Source organism: Xiphophorus couchianus, chromosome 20, assembly GCF_001444195.1.
Source record: "Xiphophorus couchianus chromosome 20, X_couchianus-1.0, whole genome shotgun sequence".
NCBI lineage: Eukaryota > Metazoa > Chordata > Actinopteri > Cyprinodontiformes > Poeciliidae > Xiphophorus > Xiphophorus couchianus.
The window spans coordinates 18,921,498-18,943,134 of NC_040247.1; the positions used below are offsets into that span (position 1 = coordinate 18,921,498).

The window sequence follows — 21,637 nt, forward strand, 5'->3', positions numbered from 1 at the left end:
ATATCTCCCTACATAAAACATACACATTCATGTATTACAATTCATAGGTTAATGACCTAACTTAAATTTAACTGAGATTCTGTGGGAAGTCCTAAACTGCTACATGAAAAGAGACTAACTGTACTGGTAACAATGTACAGTTGCTACAAAACATAGTTCTAAAGTATTGCTAAATGGGGGCTGAATACATGAAAAGTACAAATCTTTTACTTTTAATCTTTTAAGATTTTACTTTCATCATGAGTCACAATTTTTCTTGATCTGACACAAAAAAAGCCCAATGAAATTTATATTTCTTATACACTATGCCAAAACATTAATGGGCTATGAACAGTTTTGCAGGGCTCTACAGTGGCTCTTGAGCTGAACTGCAGGTGGGGCCCCGAGCCCTCAGATGACTCTCTACTTTGTGCCCCTGAAGTGGGCAGAGTGATGCAGCATCGAAAAAGCCAATAATGCATTTTTTTTTTTTTTTTTGGTTGCCGTGGGCGTGTTTTCATGCAGCTAACGGGACGTGGGTGGGGCACGGAGCTTGGTACTTTCTCTGGTCCCGTGTTCATCCAGAACAACTGCGTTATACAACCGATAATAAGCATGTTTTAATGCTAATGTTCTGATGTACTGACGATCATGCCTGCATTGATTTAGCCAGCTGCGGAATCCGAAGTTCACGTCCAGCCGTCAGTTTGTTCCAACGGTGTGTGACGGTGGAGATGAAACTTTAGCCGTCAGGCTCGTTCCGACACCGTCCCGACCCAGTACTTCTCATTCAGCTCGTTAAATAGGAATACACCAGAAAAAAAAAAATGCAGGACGACAAGCCGGAGTCGACCGAAGCCAAGGGCGCCGAGGATCCGGGCGCAAGCGGCGCCGGGGAGAAAGCGTTAAGTAACGTGAGAGGAGCAGAAACCACCAAACCCAAAGGGATCAGCGCCGTGGCTGTGCTGTGGACCTTCGGGAAATGTCTGAGCGCCTTGCTCCCCGTCTATCTGGCCGGGTACTATCGAGTCAGCACCAGCCTGCTGGTGTGCGGCATGATGGTATACACGGGATGGAAACATGCTCGAGAGGCGAAGGAAGAGCGTCTGAGGTCGGCTATCCAGTTGTTGGACAACGAGGAGGAGTACACGTCCATGAAATCATCCAAAATCAGGAGAGACCTCCCTGCGTGGGTAAGAAACAACATCAAAACCTCTCAAGATAACAAAAGCTGTCAACAGTAATAAATCCCCCCATCAGTTCACTTTGACCTGGAGTAACCTCTGCTTGAAGGCATGCGACCTAGAACGAGACTCTAAAATCAAATTATTGAGAATATGATTATTACAGGATGATTTCCTAGATAAATGACCAAATCAGGAGCCTTTTGTATACCGTGTCACACTATAAATCACTTATTATTCTTATAACATCTTCCATCAATTATCTTTTTTAAATAAATAAATGCATGCAATACAATGTGCAAAAATAATTGTTTCCACATTTTTAATCAATTTCCTTCTTTGCATAACATTTGTATGTTAGAACAACAACAACGCAACACGTGGAAGCTTTAATGACCAGATTTCATTATTAAAGATCTTTATGGAAAATATGGAACTCTTCAACTGAAAACCTTTGCAACTCATATGTGACTTGGGCAATTCTGAATAAATGTTAAAATCGCTCTAAATTCACCCATCTGCCATAGTGTTTTCTAATGTTAACCAATCAGAATGATTCTTAGTTAATTACATCCTCACACAGAGCAGGATTATCAGTTTATTCTTTAATATGTTTTTTATGTTTTGTGTTTCGTAAAATCCTATGGTGGAACTTCATATTTAATTACCTAGCTGAGCTGTTCTTGTCAGTGTACATTTTCAGAGGAAAAACAAACAGCACTCGATAGTATCTTTAAACACTTTAATCGTTCCGCGGCTGTATTTTGAACTTGTCTTGGAGATTTCTGCTGCAGGCGATGCAGATTTATACTTGCTGCTTCTCAGTGCTTGGAGGCAAAGCTATAATGCAGAACCCACATGTGCCTGACTAGACTCAAAGCATGGTGCTACACCCAGATGAGGTTGCTGTGGGTTCCTTTCGTGATTTCCGTGATTGCTTGCACAACTAGGCACCATGCCACGTTCCATTAAAGTATTAAATAAGTTCTTCTCTAGATTGATTTCTACTCAACTAACATCATAAATTCAGATTCACCTAAAAACAAAAACACAATGAAATATTAATAGCAAAAGCATTACATACACTTAAAATGGCCACACAGTTCTCCTGTCTCTTGTCAGAGATACTGCATATCTTTCAGTGTAAGATTTGTGCTGGGAGCTGTTGCATCAACAACCTTCATGTTGTTTTGAAGCAATTTGCTTTCAGGCATGTCTGAGGGTACCTGATGAGGTTTCCTGACATTCTCTCTTACTGAATCATTTCCCTATCCTGGCATGTGTTTTTTTATGCTCCAGAAAATTAAAGTAGGTTTCTGTATTGTTTTTGTTTTCAGGTCAACTTTCCAGACGTGGAGAAGGTTGAATGGCTGAACAAGGTGAGATAATGCATGATCTGCTTTACTTCATATTTTTAATGTGTGACCTTAGGTCCTTTTTTCAAGTTCAACAAGCACGTTTGTCTATCCAGTATAACAGCTGCCCTGCTGATTGAAAGTTGACAGCATGTGGTAGGTTATTAGATAGTGCTAGCTGACAGACAGTAGCAGAGGTCCTGCTGCTGCTGCCATGTCCCTGTGAAGGCCACACCCCTAGTATAGGTACTGTACTGCAGAGAGCAGGCCCTGCTTCAGGCAGCCCTCTCAACTTTTCCATTTCATTGCAGCCAACCAGGCTGACAGGAAGGGGGAGGAGTTTTTTATTCCCTTGAAACTAAAAAAAGAAAAGCTGCAGCCCCTTTGTGCTTTCGGCCCAGAGAAACTAAGGCTACTTGTATGCACATTGGAAAAATAACATTTTTTCCAGCTAAATGAACCATGGGATCTGAGTGTCTCACAACAGACAAAGCTCTGGTTTGAGACTGCTTATTTGAGGACCGGTCAGCAGATTCTTTTTGTCCTCCACAGGAGTGGGCTGCTGATGACTCACTCCCTACTTATGCCAGACTATAACTATCTGCATTTTTTTTCCAGAGCCACAGAGGCATAAAGCCAAACACTGCCTCTGCCTTTTGATTCTTTCCTTGGGGGAACTGAACAAAACTAACAAAACGTTTAACAACTTTGTAAATCTGCCACCTGCAGGGCATTTACTGTTAATATGAAAATGAGTTCCTACATCCATGTAGGAACTGCATATCATTAGTGGGTTAACAGTTGGGAAGGCTCTACGCTTGTCAGTTGCCGCCGTCATTCTTCTATTATTGCTTGTGGCCACTGAAGCATTTTACAAATAGTTTTGTTATTAGATAGCCAAACCCCAAAGCTCACTTATCACAACAGAGGCAGAAGTCTGAGGATATGTATGGCTGATTTTCACATGTAAATCACATTTCTACCATGTGCTCAATTTCCTGTCCAGGTACTGCAGCAGGTATGGCCGTTTGTGGGCCAATACCTCGAGAAGCTGCTGATGGAAACAATCGCTCCGTCTATCCGAGCTTCAAGCGCTCACCTCCAGACGCTCAGCTTCACCAAAGTGGACATGGGAGACAAGGTGATGGCATCAAGAGTATAGAGCGTCCTGCAAAAGTATTCATAGGACTTTGAAGGGTTTGATATTATCAGCAGTAAAGAAGCCCACGGTAGCTCGTGAGCTATCCAACAGCTCAGGTTGGATAATTTGTTGACAGTCAACTATGAGCTGTTGGGGGAAAAAAACTCAAATGGGGTTCTGTTTGACACAAACCATGTAGAGGACAGAGCAAGCACTGAAGCAAGTGATCTGTTCAGATGAGACGAGTAACTAACACTTCACAAAACCCTGAATACACTAATCACACAGTGAAATATGATAATTGGCAGCATCATGCTGTGGGGGTGCTGTTCTTCATCAGAGACCGGAAAACTACATGGAATAGATAGGAAAATGAATTGAGCTAGAGTGAACTATGACCCTAAAGAAGCACACATTTATGTAATCCATTTGTGCCAAAGCTTGAAAATCAATGTTCACAGATGCTCTCCTTCTTACGTGACTGAGTTTGAGCTACTTTGGATGTGAAGAATGGGCAATGGATCCAGTCTCTACATAATCAATGCTGGTATAGACTAACACCAAATCCTTGCATCCGTAATTCAAGCAGAAGGTTTTGGTACAATACAAGGCATTGGCTGAATAAAGATGCAAGCAACAATTTTTATATTTTTGCTTGTGAAACACCATGTGTCAGTCTTCTGCATTAAGTCCCAGTAAAAAAATGGCTTTGTGGTTGCAATGTGACAAAATGTGAAAAAGTTGAAGGCATATATATGATTTTGCAAGTCACCATAAAAATTCTATGACATGACTTTATTAACTAATGAAACATTTGATTAAAAAACATCTGCACTCCCTGTTTGCTGCAGGCCATGAAGGTGGTGGGCATCAAGGCACACACAGAGAACGACAAAGGACAAGTCCTGCTAGACCTCTACATCAGGTAACTGCTTCTCCTTTCTTCTTGTGTCTGGCAGCTTGTTGTAACTAACGCCAATGTTCCCCTTTTCTCAGTTACGTTGGAAATGTGGAGATCAATGTCGAAGTGAAAAGATACTTTTGCAAGGCGGGAGTCAAAGGAATTCAGGTTTGTCGTTTAGTCCAGCTTTAAAATAAATTCATGCGTATTAAACAACATGGAATAGAAGGTTTCCAATTAAACCTTTGTGTTTTTCTGCAACTAGCTACATGGGATGATGCGAGTGATTCTGGAGCCTCTGATTGGAGATGTGCCCATAGTGGGAGCCGTCACCATGTTTTTCATCCGTCGGCCTGTAGGTCTATTTAAAGTCACCTCTATTTGTCCTTTTCATGCTGCTCAATAACCTCACTTTGATGCGACTATCATGTGTCCCTGTGTAGTCTGAAAGCTTTATCTTGCTATTGATTCTCTGTCAGATCTGATTGACTTACTTTTTGCTCAGCGTTCTCATTTCTTCCCAGAAACTGGACATCAATTGGACTGGATTGACCAATTTATTGGACATTCCTGGACTGAAGTAAGTCATGCTGAGAAAGACTTTTTTGGATTTTACTCAGGAATAGGGAATTTATTTTTTATTAAGAAACATTTTAACATTTGAAACGTTTCTTCTTTTTCTTCTGCTAATGAAATATCAAACTGTTTTCTGTTACAGTGTTATGTCAGACAGCATGATTATGGACGCCATTGCTTCGTTCTTGGTGCTGCCCAATCGTCTTGTTGTCCCACTGGTCCCTGGTTTACATGTGGCTCAACTACGCTGTCCGCTACCCAGGGTAAAGCCTCACTTCCTGCATGTTTTACATTAGTTCACATCCCAGGACAAAAATATTATTTTGCTCTTGTTTTCATTCTCAGGGTGTGGTGCGCATCCACCTGCTGGAGGCACAGAATCTTGTTGCCAAAGATAACTATGTGAAAGGGGTCATGGCAGGCTTATCTGACCCATATGCCATATTAAGGATGGGGCCTCAGACCTTCACCTCCAAACACATCGATAACACAGATTGCCCCAAATGGGGAGAGATGTATGAGGTGAGAAAAAGGACACGTTTTTGAGACATTTAAGATTTATGCACTACCCCTTCAGCATACAACAGGGTCGTGTTTGGGATCATTCTGGAGGTTAATTCCTGCTTTATTCCAAAATCTGTTCTGACTTGATTGAGATCATATAGCTATTGATTTGAGATGAAATTGAAGAATTTGGAAGTGGCTTTCCTCTCTGGAGAGAGAGAGCAGGATTTTATGGCTCGGCTCATTGAAGAGATACAGCTCTTTCGACAAATAACTATGAAACAGACCCGCAACATGATGCTACCACCACCATGCTTTACAGCTAGTATGGTTTAGCTTTTAAAACCCTCTGCTTAATTTTCCTGTCATTCTTTGGGTCATTGTGGCCAAATTGTCCAAAGAATGGTCTAATCTGGCCATCAAATCTGTCTCTAAGGGGATTTTGGTTTGTTCATGTGGGCCGCTTTAAATTTTAGTCAAGCAAAGCAGGCACTTCCTTTCTTCTTCTGCAACCTGAATTGCTTTCACAAAGCTGTTCAAATCTTATGGACTACACTCAAAAGTCAGTCATTTGATATCCATGCCTGTAAGGAATGTATGGTAAACTTCTGACCACAACTATTTTCAATACTTCATCAGTTTATAGAACTTCATTTCACTTGGACTCGTTCTGTGTTGAAAATGTTCATCATTTTTCATTCATATGTCACACCGACAGCTCCCAAGCAAATCCCTCTGTCAGTCCTCATGCCATTATGTGTGTGTTGTATGTAAGGTTATTGTCCATGAAGTGCCGGGTCAAGAGCTGGAGGTGGAGGTTTATGACAAAGACACAGACAAGGATGATTTCTTGGGAAGGTACACGCAGATAATTCATGTCTTTGTTTTGCATTGTTAAATCTGTCACACTTGCTTTTCACCATTCATTTGTCACCAATTGCAAACAGTAGGGAAAAAAGCCCTAAATATAAGCTTGGCTGTATTATTATTAGCTGTAATGAATTGTTAGCGGTATTATGTTACGTCTTATTTTTCTGCAGGACCAAATTAGATCTGGGTATTGTGAAAAAGTCCATAGCGGTTGATGATGTAAGTGATAAGCCTTCATAACTTTGACTAAATTGTCTATAAACACAATTTATAGACAATCATCAGAATGCAAACATGTGAGTACACTCCTGTTTCTAGTGGTTCACTTTGAAAGACACTCCATCCGGACGCGTTCATTTCAAGCTAGAGTGGTTGGCCTTGCAGTCTAACACTGAACAACTTGAGCAGGTTGGAGCCTTTCTATTTAAACAAAAATGCAAAAATGAATCATCTGTTCCAGCCTGTATTTTTCTTCTCGAAGTCTTAACAATTCAAACAATGTTTGTGAAATTCGCCCAGGTCCTAAAAAGGAATGAAAGCGTCACCAGCAAGAACTCCAACCCTCCCTCTTCAGCTATCTTGGTTGTGTATCTCGACAAAGCTGAGGCACTTCCCGTGAGTCAAATATCTCTGCCCTCTCTGCCCACATACGTGCGTCGCTGAGAGCTGCTTCCTGTGTGGTTAAACTGGGGCAGAACTGGAGCTGCCATCTGTCTTACATTCCACATCGTTGTTGTGTTGGTCTCCAGCTGCTGTATCACTCTGTTTTGCTGTAGAAGAATGCACCTTACATAGGTCAACACTGCTGCACACACTATTTGAGTACATGTTAATATGTGGTGGCATATCTAACAGCAAAGGGAACAGCTATGAGAGTCACACTTAATCATTGTGTGTGTGTGTGGGGGGGGGTGTTGCTGTTAAGCACACTTCCTTTTTTTACCATGGAGAATAACTCATTTCTGTTGCTATGGTAGCCTCAAAAACACACAAAACCATAGACATGCCCACATTTTCAGACTTATGTGATCTAGACGCATCTTAATAAAGTAGGATATCATTGAGAAAAATGTTTTTCAACAATGCTATTAAAACACATAAATTGATTATTTTAATTTGTTTGTCAGTGAAAATGAAAACACAAAAATCTGTTTCTCAGCAACAGATAGACAAATAAAAAGGGTTTTTAGTGCAAAAATCTGGGTCTGCTGAAAGATATGTTCATATTCTGCACAAAATATGAACTCATACTTTTTGTGTACAAGAAGCCCAAGTTGCTCTGTCCTTCAACTCCTCTTTATTGTTGGGTATTGTGTCACTCATCTTCCTCTTGACAAGTGATAGTGACGATCTATCTACTGGATAGATGTCAAGCCAACCCTCTTCCCCCATGATTGATGGGGGCATAATATCACATTTCTGCTCTGAAAATATCAATGTAATATTCTAATTTACTGATAAACTAAATTAGTGTTTTTATTAGATGCTTTCTATATCAAAATGACCAGAAATCAAAATTCTATTTGTAATGTTTCCACATCACTTTTTGATTTCAGTTTATGAAATATATCAACTTGTTGAAGATATTTTAATTTAGTGAGATTTGTTTCCTTTTTGTTTCTTTGTTGCTGTGCTCTTGCTCAAAAATGTCTTTATGTATCTTACTGTGTTCTTATTTTGCTAAAACTTTAGATGAAGAAGGGAAATAAGGAGCCCAATCCCATGGTGCAGATATCTGTGCAGGAAAAAACCAGAGACAGCAAGGTGAAATTGCTCCAATAACTTACTGAACTACTATAGATGGGATCTTTTTTCTGCATTGTAAATATAGTTTTTTTTTTTGTTTTTTTTTGCTCTTTTAGATTTGCTACACCACCGTCAACCCAGAGTGGGAGGAAGCTTTTACTTTCTTTATCCAAGATCCTCGCGCTAAGGACATAAACGTTCAGGTAAGAGACATTTTATTTTGTTGTTAATGTTTTGTAAAATCTGTGTGCTGCTGCCATTCTTGGTCAGGATTCTCTTGTAAAAGAACATTTTAGTCTCAATAGGAATTTCCAGGCAAAATTGAGGTTGTTAAATAAATTTTTTAAAAATGGATATGAAGCAAATGTAATCTGATATCAGTGAATTGGTCATTATTGTAATTTGGTCTTCTTTTATCAGGTGAAGGATGCTGACCGTGTGCAGACGTTGGGCAATTTGACCATCCCTCTGTCCCGTGTACTGGAAACTTCCCATCTTTCTCTAGACCAGTGGTTCCAGTTGGAAAACGCTGGATCTGCGAGTCGCATCTACATCAACGCAGTTCTCAGGGTGAATAGTTGGGCTGATTGTTGTTTATCCTGCCCTATATTCTACAAAATGTCAAACTCACTGTTGACATTTTGTGCTATCTCTCTGTTTTCCATGATTTTTCCTGCACAACACAGGTCTTGTGGTTAGATGAGGATCGTATTTCAGCTGAGGTCTCTTCTAATGTGGCAGCTGGACTTTCGAAGCAATTGGCCCAGCAGTCCTCCCCTCATCCCAGCTTTGCTACTGAGGTAATAAAATACAATGCAATTGAATATCATTTCCCAAGCAAACAAAATAGCTTATGTCGTGTTTGTATTCAGGGACTGCTTCGAATTCACCTACTGGCAGGTCAGAATCTTGTTCCCAAAGATAACCTGATGGGTGGAATGGTGAAAGGCAAGAGTGACCCTTATGTCAAGCTCAACATTGGAGGCGAAACATTCACAAGTCAAGTTATAAAAGGCAATCTGAACCCAACCTGGAATGAGATGTATGAGGTAAATATCTGTTAACTAAAGTTGTACTGATTAGGATTTTTTGTTCCATGTGTCTCAATCCAGTACTTGAAAATGATAGACATATATACAGAAGAACAACATGTAATGTTTCATTAGCTTTACAGGTTCCAGGCTAAGTATTGTGGAATGTGCTCCACCTAACTCACTTAACAGTTATGTTCAGTCACAGGAGACTGATTGTCAATTATTGTTCATTTAAAAATGAACATGAAGCAATCATTTTCATGTTGAAAGCATTGTAACCTTTTTCTGTGTAGGTTGTTCTGACCCAGCTCCCTGGTCAGGAGCTGCATGTGGAGGTGTTTGACAAAGACATGGATGTGAAAGATGACTTCATGGGAAGGTAGCTTTGCATCTTTCAGTGATATTGTTTTCTAATTAGATTTTAAATGATCCCTTTTTAATAATTAATTTTATGATTTGCAGGCTGAAGATATGTCTAAAAGATATCATTGACTCTCAGTACATGGACCAGGTGGGAGTTTTGTTAGAAATTAAAAAGCTGAAATTAAACGATATTTCATCAGTATTCTTATCTCCAGATTTATTATGTACTTTAGTGAAAAATGAAGCATGTAATTTCTTACATGTCCACATGAAGGAGTTTGTTCCAAACAGACCCATTTGTTCCCATATTGAAGTGTTTTGTCTCTATTCATCAGTGGTACACTCTCAGTGATGTGAAGACTGGTCGAGTTCACCTGGTCTTGGAATGGGTTCCAACGTCTTCGGAACCAGATGGGTTGGATCAGGTTAGTATGTTAGAACGAGTCCAAAAAATCACCTCATTGCAAGCTTTTCTTTAAAAATAATAATAATAATAATACTTATACTAATATTTTCTGTGGTTTCAGGTCCTTCAGTTCTACTCCAGACAATCCTACCAGAACAAGACAGTACCTTCAGCCGGTCTCCTGTTTGTGTATGTCGAACAAGCAGATAGCTTACCAGTGAGTCACTTAGCAATGTTTTGGTGAATAATTGGTTAAATGGGCAGCTAGATTAGGAACTATCATAGAAAATCATTATTTTTCTCTGTCTTTAGGTGAAGAAAAGTGGAAAGGATCCAAAAGTAGGAGTGGAGTTAAGACTTGGAGAAATGTCACGTAAAACTACAGTAAGATCAAAAACTCCAATCATATATCCCTATTTTGGCTTGGTTGGTTGGTTTGGCTCTTTGCTTTATTTGTTGGTCATTTCTTGCTGATTCTTCCATTTCTGAAGGTGTGTGATCGTACAATCTCACCTAAATGGAATGAGGCGTTCTGCTTCCCTGTTCGTGATCCAAGACAGGAAATTTTTATTCTTAAGGTGAGAAGTGAGACACACAGCTTGACAGAGAGTTTTCTTATGGATTAATACTTCTAAGCTTACATGGGACATTATGAATTGTCTTCTTTTAGCTCTCTCACAGCTGGACCCTGCCTATTGGCTCTCTGATTGTCCCTGTCAGAGAGTTGTTAGCTGAACCAGACCTGGTCTTGGATCAGTGGTTCCATTTGGATGGAGCCTCACCTGAGAGTCAAATCCTCTTAAGAACTGAACTCAAGGTAGGATGGGCTGAATTTGTTTTGTCTAAATCTTTTGTTTTTTTCACTTCCAATAGGTCCACCTCTCTGTCTTTAATTAATCTTCCATTTTGCGGTGGTAGCTAATGCTCCTATCATACTGTTGCCTACCTATAGTAGCTTACATTTGTGTAGCGTGGTCCAATGCTCAAGCATTAAGTAAAATGGCTCTACATGAATAGAAAATACATAATACTGCCCCTTTAAATATGAAATGAGTAAAAAAAAACAAGAAGTAAAGTTACAGCAAAAGTATCTTACCCAATCATGACATACTGCACAACACAGACAACATGGTGAATGCTATCTTAATCCATTGGTTTCATTAATAGCAACATGCATGCATACTTCAAATAGGTGATATAGCAGGGTTGAGAAAATAATTTGTCAGGTTTCTAAAGGACTTTTTTGAGCTCTAGCTTCCTCGGTTTGTTTTTCTTTTGGGGCTCCAGTAAATCTAATTAGCAAATTATTTTTACTTAACCTAATTACAGATGTTGGTTCCTACCAAGTGTCCTGTTGCTACGGAAAAGACTAAAGTCTCTGTAGTGTCAGACCCCACTCCAGCAAAATGCAGGCCAGAGACAGACACAATCCTCAGGTAAAATAATTGAGAAAAGTTTATTCTCACTTATTTCATTTAAGTACCTCTTGAAGTTGATTCAATTTTACTGCTTCTTTGTTATTTAGGTCAGCTTCAGTAGACGCTCCTCCTGTGGAAACTATTGTTCCCTCAGTGCTTTTGGATGAGGAGGTTCATAAAGTAAAGGAAACTGCAGCTGATGTGAAGAAAGATAAAGTGGAAGAATCACCGAGCCCGGCAGTAACACAACCCCCTCACACATCCCCAGACCTCACCTTTGCCAGTGAGGTAACATACATAAATAGAGCTTAATAGTATTGCATTATTGCATTTAAGACAAACGACACAACAAGCTTTAATTGAATATAAATCAATATGTCATTCATACAGGGACTCCTGAGACTCATCCTGTTGGAGGCTCAGAGTCTGGTTGCTAAAGATAACATTATGGGTGGTCTGAAGAAGGGCAAAAGTGATCCCTACGCAAAGATCAGCGTTGGTGAGGTCATGTTTAAAAGCGCTGTGGTGAAGGAGAATCTCAACCCAGTCTGGAATGAGCTCTATGAGGTTGGTCTTAAACAGCAGTGCATGTTTTGACTTTATAATGACTCTCACACACTCATTCAAACTGCTGTGTGTGTCCTCAGGTGGTGCTGAGGCCTCAGTCAGGGCAGGAGGTGCAGGTGGAAATGTTTGATAAAGATATGGACAAAGATGACTTCTTGGGCAGGTGAGGCTGACAGTCTTATCTGCATTTTTATGAAGCTCAGTAAACATATCTTTACTGAAAGTTACTTCTCCACAGAAAATAATATTAAAACCATAAAACATGTAGAAGATGAGAATCTAAAATCAAATAACAGAACTTAGAGGGTGATATTTTATAGAATATAGCATTTTTTTCTTCTATTTATAGACTAACATTTCCTGGTTTGCTTGGAAGAAGTTAATTTGAAATAGAATTGCACAACATATCAATTAGTAATCATCATCGCAGTATCCCAAATGCAAAGGACTGATTTGATGCATTCATTGATAATATTTTCTGCTAATCTGATGACCTCTGAGTGTAGTCATTCAGTGTAGTCACTCATTGACTACACTGAATGTGTATTTTTAGTGGTTGAGATGATAAAGCTAACAGACAATGGAATAAATGGCATATAATCATAATTAATATCAATCAGTATGACTGGATTAATTGTAATCCAATCATTTGGTTAGATTTTCTCAGCAAGCATATCAGAATTACATATTTTATCTGACATTGTGCAGTCCTAGTGTGAATAACCTCTCTTATTTCATGCTATTAAAAAGATAGCTTTATTTTGGTTTTATATTATATGTGTTTATTTATATTATCATATACATTATGTTCTTCATTCTCAACAGGTTCAAAATAAGTGTTTCGGACATCATCCGCTCTCAGTTCATAGATCAGGTTTGTGTTTTTCTTCTCTGCACAGTGTTAATAAATCCTCCTGGATGCATTTATGGATGCAAATAAATGATGCCTGTAAATAAATAATTCTGTTTCAGTGGTACACCCTGAATGATGTGAAATCCGGCCATGTTCGTCTCATTCTGGAGTGGGTCCCAACAGTGTCCTGTAATGACAGTCTTGAACAGGTTAATATAATATTTATTTATTAAATATCTTTTACTCTTATTATAATTCTATTTAATTATATTTTTTAATTCATTTGAATACAGCGCCACTAGTCAGTGGGCTAGAAATCAGAATAGCCTAATTTTCTCTTGATTAGCTCTGATTAATATTTCACAAGTTAAATACTGAAAATGTTGCTTTCCTCTTCATTTAATCTGTCAAATAAAAATGTTTGCTATTTTTGCAAACATTAACTGACAGCACATGCCTTGATGCATAATTTGGGGTTTCAGTAAAACATTGAAAAAAGGAGAGGGACGTACGCTTTCATGCCTAAATGAGGATAACATTGTAATTCCTTCATATTCTGATGGATTAAAAACTGCTCCGTCTGCCAAGGAGCCTGCTTCACACTCTTCTCTTTTATGCTTTGGTCAAGACACGGCTGGTCAGACTTCAAAGAAAAGCTTAAAATGATTTTGTTATTGTATTTCGTCCTGAGTGCTGAGTCACTGTGACGCATTTCTATTTGATTTCAGGTGATGCAGCTGCAGTCTCTCCAGTCTTACCAGAACAAGGCTGTTCCCACTGCAGCACTGCTTTTTGTTTACATGGACAGAGCACACTCGTTGCCTGTGAGTCATAAAAAACGTAATAGTAGGAACTACTGATTAAGGAACAGTTTTGAGGTTTTTGTGTTCAATCTGAAACCATAATTACTGAGAGGGAATATAAGCTCTTCTCATATTGGGATGTGTGTTGCAGCTTAAGAAGAGCGGTCAGGAGCCCAAAGCTGGAGCTGAGCTTAAATTTGGGAACACAACTCACAGAACCAAGGTATGAAACAACAAACTCATGGAATAATCCACAATGTTCTATGACATAAATTTCTGTACTGTGGGTATTATATACTTTGTCACTACTTTAGTCAAACTTAATCAGTTTTAGCAACCGAAGTACTACATTTCATCAATGTCTTTATCAAAATTCCTTAACAATAATGGTAAGCAATAGCTAAATAAAACCCTATATTTTTCAACATATAAAAGTAAGTTGCTTTACAAAAATAATACCAGAATTGATAGGAGTTAGGTAATTTTATATTTGAATAAAATTTCAAATATATTTTGAGAACAATGAGTTTATGGGGTATTTTATTCAACTCTGCTTTCATCTATACTTTTCTGTCTGAAGGTCTGTGAACGCTCCAGATCACCGCAGTGGAGTGAGGCGTTCCACTTCTCCGTTCATGACCCCCACCAAGAGATGCTCATAGTGAAGGTGGATGTCTTAAATGTTTCAAAACACTAATAAGGTTTCTCCCACTATCAAGTGAATGGTCAAAGTTCTAAGTTGTGTTGCTAATGTGTCCTGTTATCTAAAGTTATCCAGTGCATGGGACCAGCCAATGGGATCGCTGGTGCTCCCTGTGAGGCAGCTGCTCTCTGAACCTCAGCTGGTCCTGGACCAGTGGATGCCTCTGGACGGAGCTTTACCTGAAAGTGAAATCCTCCTCAGGGCTGAGCTGAAGGTATGACAACATTTACACGCCTAGATTTGCTCCATTCAACTCGCATAGTAGCGACCAAGTGGATATTTGTTGTTGGCAGATCCTTGACACACGGTTGACAGACGTTCCTCAGACATCTGCCGCTGCTTCAAAAGAAGAGGATGCCCCTGTTCCCACTGAAAAGATACGCAAACCAGCTGAAGAGGAGAAAAAAAGCCCAAACTTGGCAATAAATGAGTGAGTTATTCATAATTGCTTTGAAGAATAAGTAAGTTTAAACTTTTACTGCTGAACTTTATAATGTAGTGAAAGTCAGGAATTTTATAGTTCAGCATTCATGTAGTTTTCCTGCAGATTGGCTTTTATATTTTCCAATGGTTCAATGTGTTTTCAGTTCTCCTGTTGTAGTCCAACCTACACACCCTGAATCCACACATGACACATCCCATTCTCCTGCAGTAAGGCACATCACAGAAAAGGCAACAGTAACTATGTCCTAAATGTTTCCGCTGTTGTAACTGAAATCTTTTTCTGCCAGCCGGTGGAGGAACCAGCATATGCAGAAGAGCCTCAGATTGAGTCACACTCTCAGGTTGACACAGATGTGAAGCCACAGCCAGTTCAAACAGAGGAGTGAGTTGAATTTGACTCACAAATATTTTGGGAAATATGAACTACAAGCAAAACAGACTGAAATAACTAATGTGTTTTTCTGTTTATCTGTGAGTGTAGGACAGGTTTAGGAGGTCTGGCTCAGGCCACAGTTACAGGTCTACCCACTGACCCAGCACCACCAGCAAAGGTCACAGAAATCCCCAAAGTGGCTCCAAGTCTTCCACCACATACAGTGCCGGGGCAGGACTTTGGTAAACAGGTGGGTTTGCTGATTATCTGAAGTTTGGAGTGACAGAATTAGCTTTCCACAGCTAATACTTAATGCATGTTAATGCTTTTAAACAAAAACATAAACTTCCATAAACTGCCAGAAATTTTGATGAATTCATGTCTAGTGAATATAAACAAAGTTGAAAAAAGGTCTTGATGCATCTTTAACTGTCTATTTATAAATATAATCTTTAGTACGATGAAAAGGCCCACCACCCAATTTCCTAATGAATTTACAGCAGGATTTTTCTAAAATACTTTAGGTTGCAGTGTGTTGTGAATTGGTGCTCTATAAGGAAACTGAATTAAAGTGATAATTGTATAATTGTGAAACCTTCACACAGTAACAAATGAGGAACATTTTAGAAAGAATGTTTCAATCAAATGTTTGTCCAATTATTTTTCTTAATAAACAGTGATGTCAATTAAGATGCTTGATGAACTGGATGGGGAATAGTAAAAGGGACAGACGCTGCTGAGTTTCCGCCTGTTGAAAGCGGTCCTTAAATAACTCCAGGCTCATTTGTCCTTTCAAATATCCTGCTGTAGCATCTGTTGGAGCTGGTTTTCAGTCTTCTTATCGTGTGCAGGTATTATTGTGTCATGTTAGCTTGTAAAAACTCCAGAAACTTAAAATAAGCACGAGCATTTAACAAAGGATGAAACACTCATTTGTTTGCAACAGTCGAGTAACCATTCTGTCAGTGACGTGTAATGCACTCTTAAATGAAGATGAATTTCAGATTTTTTGTTGCTAATAAGGAGCAACATTGTGCCTGTTTTAATAATTTATATCTTCCTCCTGTAGGGGGTGCTGAGGATCCACCTGCTGGAAGCCCACCATCTCGTGGCAAAAGACAACCTAATGGGGGGCATGGTGAAGGGCAAAAGTGACCCTTATGTCAAAATCCATATCGGTGACATCGCTTTTAAAAGTCATGTCATCAAAGAGAATCTAAACCCAACATGGAACGAAATGTTTGAGGTGGGCAGTTTTGTGATTCAAATATTGCAACTTTTGTTTCCTCTTTTGTCGTTTTTTTTGAAGATGTGCATCTCTGCTTATTTAAACAGGTAGTTTTGAGTGGCCGCAGCGATCAGGACATCAAGTTCGAAGCATTTGATAAGGATATAGATTCAGATGACTTCTTAGGAAGGTGTGTGGCATGTAAAGTTTTTATAAATTACTGAAGGAGAAAAAAAGCCAGAGCTTTTTACAATATAGAGAGAAATGATCAAAAGTATGCATATCTTTTGCACCTCTCCATATTATGCACTGATATTGTTACAACATCAAACTTCTATTTTGGCAGAATTTCTATGTGATAGACCAATATGAAGTAGTACTTAACTGAACTTTAACTTACATCATAACTTACAACATCCCAGGTTGAGCACTGTTCAATCCATCATTAGAAAAATTGAAAGGGTGGCACAACTGCAGCGCTACCAAGACATGACTGTCCTCCTAACCTGATGAGATAAACAGCCAAGAGGCCCATTATAACAGAGTGTCAAGTATTGAGTCAAGTATTTTGCAGCAACCTTTCTTCCAGAATTGCCCTGTGGTTCCATCTCTCCTATGGATTCAGGAGAGATGAATGCAAATACCGTACACACCACAAGTTTTAGATTTTTATTTGTAAAATAGAAAAAGATGTATCATTTTCTTTTTTACTTCATAGTTACGAATCACTTTGTGTTCTATCACATAAAATATAAATAAAATACATTGAAGTTAATGGTTGTAGCATTGCTAAATATGTGAGAAAGTTATGTTACGGCAGTGTAAAATCTTGTTAATCATATGTTTACAGATTCACTGTGAAGCTGAATGATGTCATCAGATCACAGTACACAGATCAGGTTAGTCAGTAACTCATGATCCCGAGTCTCATCTTAAGCCTTCTGAACTTTGTGTTGTTACATTGTTTAATGAAGGGTGTTGGTTTGCCTGTTTATCTCTGAATCTCTCTGCTGCAGTGGTTCACTCTGAAAGATGTGAAATCTGGACGAGTTCACCTGATTCTGGAATGGGTTCCTACTGTGTCAAACCCAGCAAGACTAGAACAGGTCGGCCCTCACGAATGGCTTTTTAGAGACTAGTGTTGAAGAACCATGCCAGCAACATAGATTTATCTCTGTGGTTTATGTTTACAGGTGCTGCAGCTTCAAACCCTGCAGTCATATCAGAACAAAGCTGTTCCCTCTGCGGCTCTACTCTTTGTCTACATAGAGGCGGCACACTCACTTCCAGTGAGTCAGCGGTTGTTGTTTTTCATCATCACTGCTAGATAGACATGATTTAATGTAAAACATAACAACGATCTATCTTTCTGATGCAGTTTAAGAAGAGTGGAAAAGAACCCAAAGCAGGAGTGGAGCTTGTTCTGGGTGAAACAACCTCCAAAACTAAAGTGAGACTCCTAATACCTTCTACTCTCTCTGCTTGGAATGATACATATTTATCCAGTAATGTGTTTGTCATCATTCCTCAGCTGTGTGACCGGAGCGCCAGTCCTAAGTGGAACGAATCTTTCTACTTCATCATCCATGACCCTAAGCGTCAGATGCTTGTGGCTAAGGCAAGACGGTTTTTGTATGGTGTTGTGTAGTAAATAGGCCTACAGTCAGCTGAAACTAATTATCCCTCTCACTACATTGTAGTTGTCCAGTGGCTGGGACCAGCCAATGGGATCGCTGGTGATCACAGTCAAAGAGCTCCTCGCAGCACCACAGCTGGTCCTGGATCAGTGGTTTCATTTAGATGGAGCCTTACCTGACAGTCAGATCCTGCTGAGGGCTGAACTCAAGGTGAGGACATATATAAAATTATATGGGCATACTTCATCTTAATGCTTTTAGATATGATGACTACTACTGATAGTCTCATTCTGTTTCTAAAAGATTCTGAGCTCCAAGATGGTGGAAATGATTGGCTCAGGGACTCTGCCCTGTGCTGCTCCTGCACCTGGAAATGGCCAGGTGAAGTTGTCTCTGTTATACACCTCAAAGGAGAAAAAGCTCGTTGTGATCGTCCATGCCTGCAGGTGTGTGCTGAAACACTTGCAGTTATAATGTTTTTTATAATTTCTTTATGCACAGGCCAGTTTTTTTAGAGGGTACAAGAGTTAAGCAACATGTTTTATACTAAAAAATTACAGATCTTAATGATTTCAGTTGGTCAGCCTCAGTTTGTAAATGAGAATGTGGACAAAAGAAATTAATTACATAATGAAAGACACATTTTTTTCTTACTATATAAAACAGACACTCAAAAACATCCAGTGACATTCTTTCCAGAAATTAATAGCATCTTCATTTAAAAACGAAAAATATAAAAAATTAAGATCTAAAATAAATCCTTAATATACATTTATTAAAACTGGGTGTTTGGCTAGGTTATCAGTAAACTTGCCTCAATAGTGAGGTTTGGATAGATAAAGTTTCTGTTTGTTGTTTCTTTGTACACAGAGGTCTGTTGTCCCAAAGTAAGGATGCTGTTGATAGCTACGTCTCCCTCATGCTGCTGCCTGACAAAAGTAAAGCCACTAAGAAAAAGACAGCAGTGAAGAAAAGAGACCTCAACCCAGAATACAATGAAAGGTAAAAGCATTTTCTTTATTTGTGTTTGAATCTGTTATTATTTCTTAACATTTTTTTCACATTTTTAAATATTTTTTAAGGTTTGAGTATGATCTGCCTGAAGACGAGGCCAGATTCAGGCGCCTCAGTGTGTCAGTAAAGAACAACTCTGCCTCCTTCAGGAGCCGGGATGTTATTGGACAGGTCAGTGTGAAACTGCACCCACACACAGTTTTATCACTCTTGTCACCCTGACTGCAGGCAACCTAAGATCAAGAGTTTACATACAATGCTATGTGGATTTTCCACAAAGCATGAAAAACACTACAAATAAAAACAGGAAGAATGTTCAGCCTGCAGCTTGACTCGTGACTTATTCTACATTTGACATGCATGTCACACTGACAATAATTAAACATATGAAGAATCACCCCTTACAGTTGCTGATTTTTTCCATTAGGTGCAGATTGAGTTGGCCCAGATTGACCTGAAGTCTGGAATCACTGACTGGTGAGCAGAACATGTTGAATGAAACCCAAACTCTGATGTGTTCTGTATAAAATCATATACAAGCTACATCTCTTTCTTTTATTTTCATGAAAATATTAACATCTTACTTTATGTTGTAGCCTAGATGTTTTGTTCATAAAGAATTGAGACTAGACTTGGTGGTAGATGATAGTAGATAGTACTTTGTCTAATCCTTTGGAATCTGTAAGATATTTGGTCTTTTTTCCTTTTCATTAAATGTCTATTTTTATTGCAGGTTCACTTTGACTGATGATGCTGAATAGCTGCCTTGCTCACCCACTTGGAGAGTTTAAAAACTGAACTCTGCTGTTACTCTCACTGATGCCTTCTCTTTCCCACCACTGCTGCAGTTTTAACTGCATCCACCAAGCTTATTGTGTATTAACATGAAGTATAAAATGGACTGCACTGCATATAGGTTCCTGCACCACAGATAAGGTGACAAATCAGTTAAGTAGAAGGAAAGTAATTAAGTTTAAAGATGGAGCTGAGAAAGTGGATGATGAAGAACCCTTTGAAGAACTTTGTTTATTTTCCTGGTTAATAATGGTAAAATAGGAAAGTTTTATGCTTGAAGGGCAAATATGTTTTATATGTATTCTTTAATCAATGTTTTGATGCCATTTCAGTATTCAAAGCTTTATCTTAAAAGGGCAGTATTATGTAAAATCATCTTTTTTGAGCTTTACATCATGTTATAATGTTATACTCTCATCAAAAACATACCTGGAGTGTTGCCTTGATTCTTTCATGCATGTTTGAGTAATCCTTTAATCTACTGTGGCAAGAATTATGAGGCGCCTAAATGCTTGGTCTCACGGAGCGCTGCCTTGTCCACAAAGGTCCTCCTCAGAGCTGCAGTCTCCAAGCTGAGCCTCCACCCCCACCCCGACTCACCCACTCAGTTCCTTCAAACTAGCAGTAGCAGCAGCAATTAGTGAACATCTGATGGAACTGCACGTTATCTGACCTCATTAGACGAGCTGCTGCTTCTCAGTGCAACTCTGGTAAAAATTATAACGTCTTAACGGAGAAACATTATGATGACATGCTGAAGACTGTGTCTTTTAAGTCATATTTGATATATATATATATATATATATATATATATATATATATATATATATATATATATATGTGTGTGTATAGGATTTTCATAACAACTCAAGGTAACAGTTATTTGGTTTTGCTATGAAATGGCACATTGTGCTTGGAAAATCCATAATACTGCCCCTTTGAAGACAAACATAAACTAGGAATTATAATCATTTTACTGCACTTTGCCATCTAGCTTGATTATTTTTCTACATTTGTTTTTTTACAGTTTAGCTTGTTTGCTTCACATGCTTTTTTTTTATAAGTTTGTATATTTGTAGCAACTTGAGATCATATTGAATCCTGTTTGCTGAAATACGGTAAAAAAAAATAATAATAAATTTGTTTTGCAGCTTTACATGTGCTTTTGAATTCAGATGGATGTATTATTGATTGATGGAAAATATGTTTCTATGCATTTATGAAAGGAAATAAGAACTTGCCTGCAAACTGAAGATGATGTGAGGGAACATTAGAATAAAAACAGTTTATCCACCTTATTTCTAGCCCCCATGATTTATGGGCGCGACTTCCGCCGCTGACCGGAACCGCCATTTGTTTACATATTAGCAACTCGCTAATCGGCTTTCCACAGAGATTTTAGGCTATCAAATATGTAGGAACTCCAGCTATTACAGCTTACATGTGGCAATATTGTTTTACCGCTACCTACAGCTAAGATTCTCCATATTGCGGCCTGGAGCGCAGCAGCTGCGGAACCTCGAGATTCTGGTTGTGATGGACTAAATGAACCCAGATATTTTATTTTGTCTTATAAAAAAAATTCCTGGCCCAAACATAATGATACCGACTCAGATCGTGAACTTTTATTATTTTTTTTAAATACAAACGAAAAATAAAATTCACATCACACCAAGCTAATATTATGTAGTTCTGGTGTTTTACACTGTCGGCGCAGACACAAAACTGTCAGATGATTTATTA

General features: G+C 38.8%; 1 protein-coding gene across 1 annotated transcript; it reads left to right on the plus strand.

The window, feature by feature from the left end:
• The first annotated feature begins 572 nt into the window (after positions 1–572).
• esyt1b (extended synaptotagmin-like protein 1b) lies at positions 573–20,396 on the plus strand. The gene is made up of 52 exons (XM_028002192.1): positions 573–1,172; positions 2,501–2,542; positions 3,525–3,659; positions 4,511–4,584; positions 4,656–4,728; positions 4,826–4,915; positions 5,085–5,140; positions 5,279–5,399; positions 5,482–5,658; positions 6,416–6,498; positions 6,681–6,729; positions 6,829–6,918; positions 7,030–7,125; positions 8,203–8,274; positions 8,373–8,459; positions 8,677–8,826; positions 8,943–9,056; positions 9,129–9,305; positions 9,584–9,669; positions 9,753–9,801; positions 9,989–10,078; positions 10,181–10,276; positions 10,372–10,443; positions 10,551–10,637; positions 10,730–10,876; positions 11,389–11,495; positions 11,585–11,765; positions 11,868–12,044; positions 12,125–12,207; positions 12,870–12,918; positions 13,017–13,106; positions 13,626–13,721; positions 13,852–13,923; positions 14,281–14,367; positions 14,471–14,617; positions 14,697–14,833; positions 14,991–15,054; positions 15,135–15,229; positions 15,329–15,470; positions 16,290–16,466; positions 16,556–16,638; positions 17,299–17,347; positions 17,465–17,554; positions 17,642–17,737; positions 17,827–17,898; positions 17,980–18,066; positions 18,149–18,295; positions 18,389–18,531; positions 18,956–19,087; positions 19,168–19,270; positions 19,527–19,576; positions 19,833–20,396. Exons 1-52 carry the CDS (start codon positions 807–809, stop codon positions 19,858–19,860), a joined length of 5,463 nt encoding a protein of 1,820 aa, XP_027857993.1. The 5' UTR covers positions 573–806; the 3' UTR covers positions 19,861–20,396.
• The last annotated feature ends 1,241 nt before the right edge of the window (positions 20,397–21,637 follow it).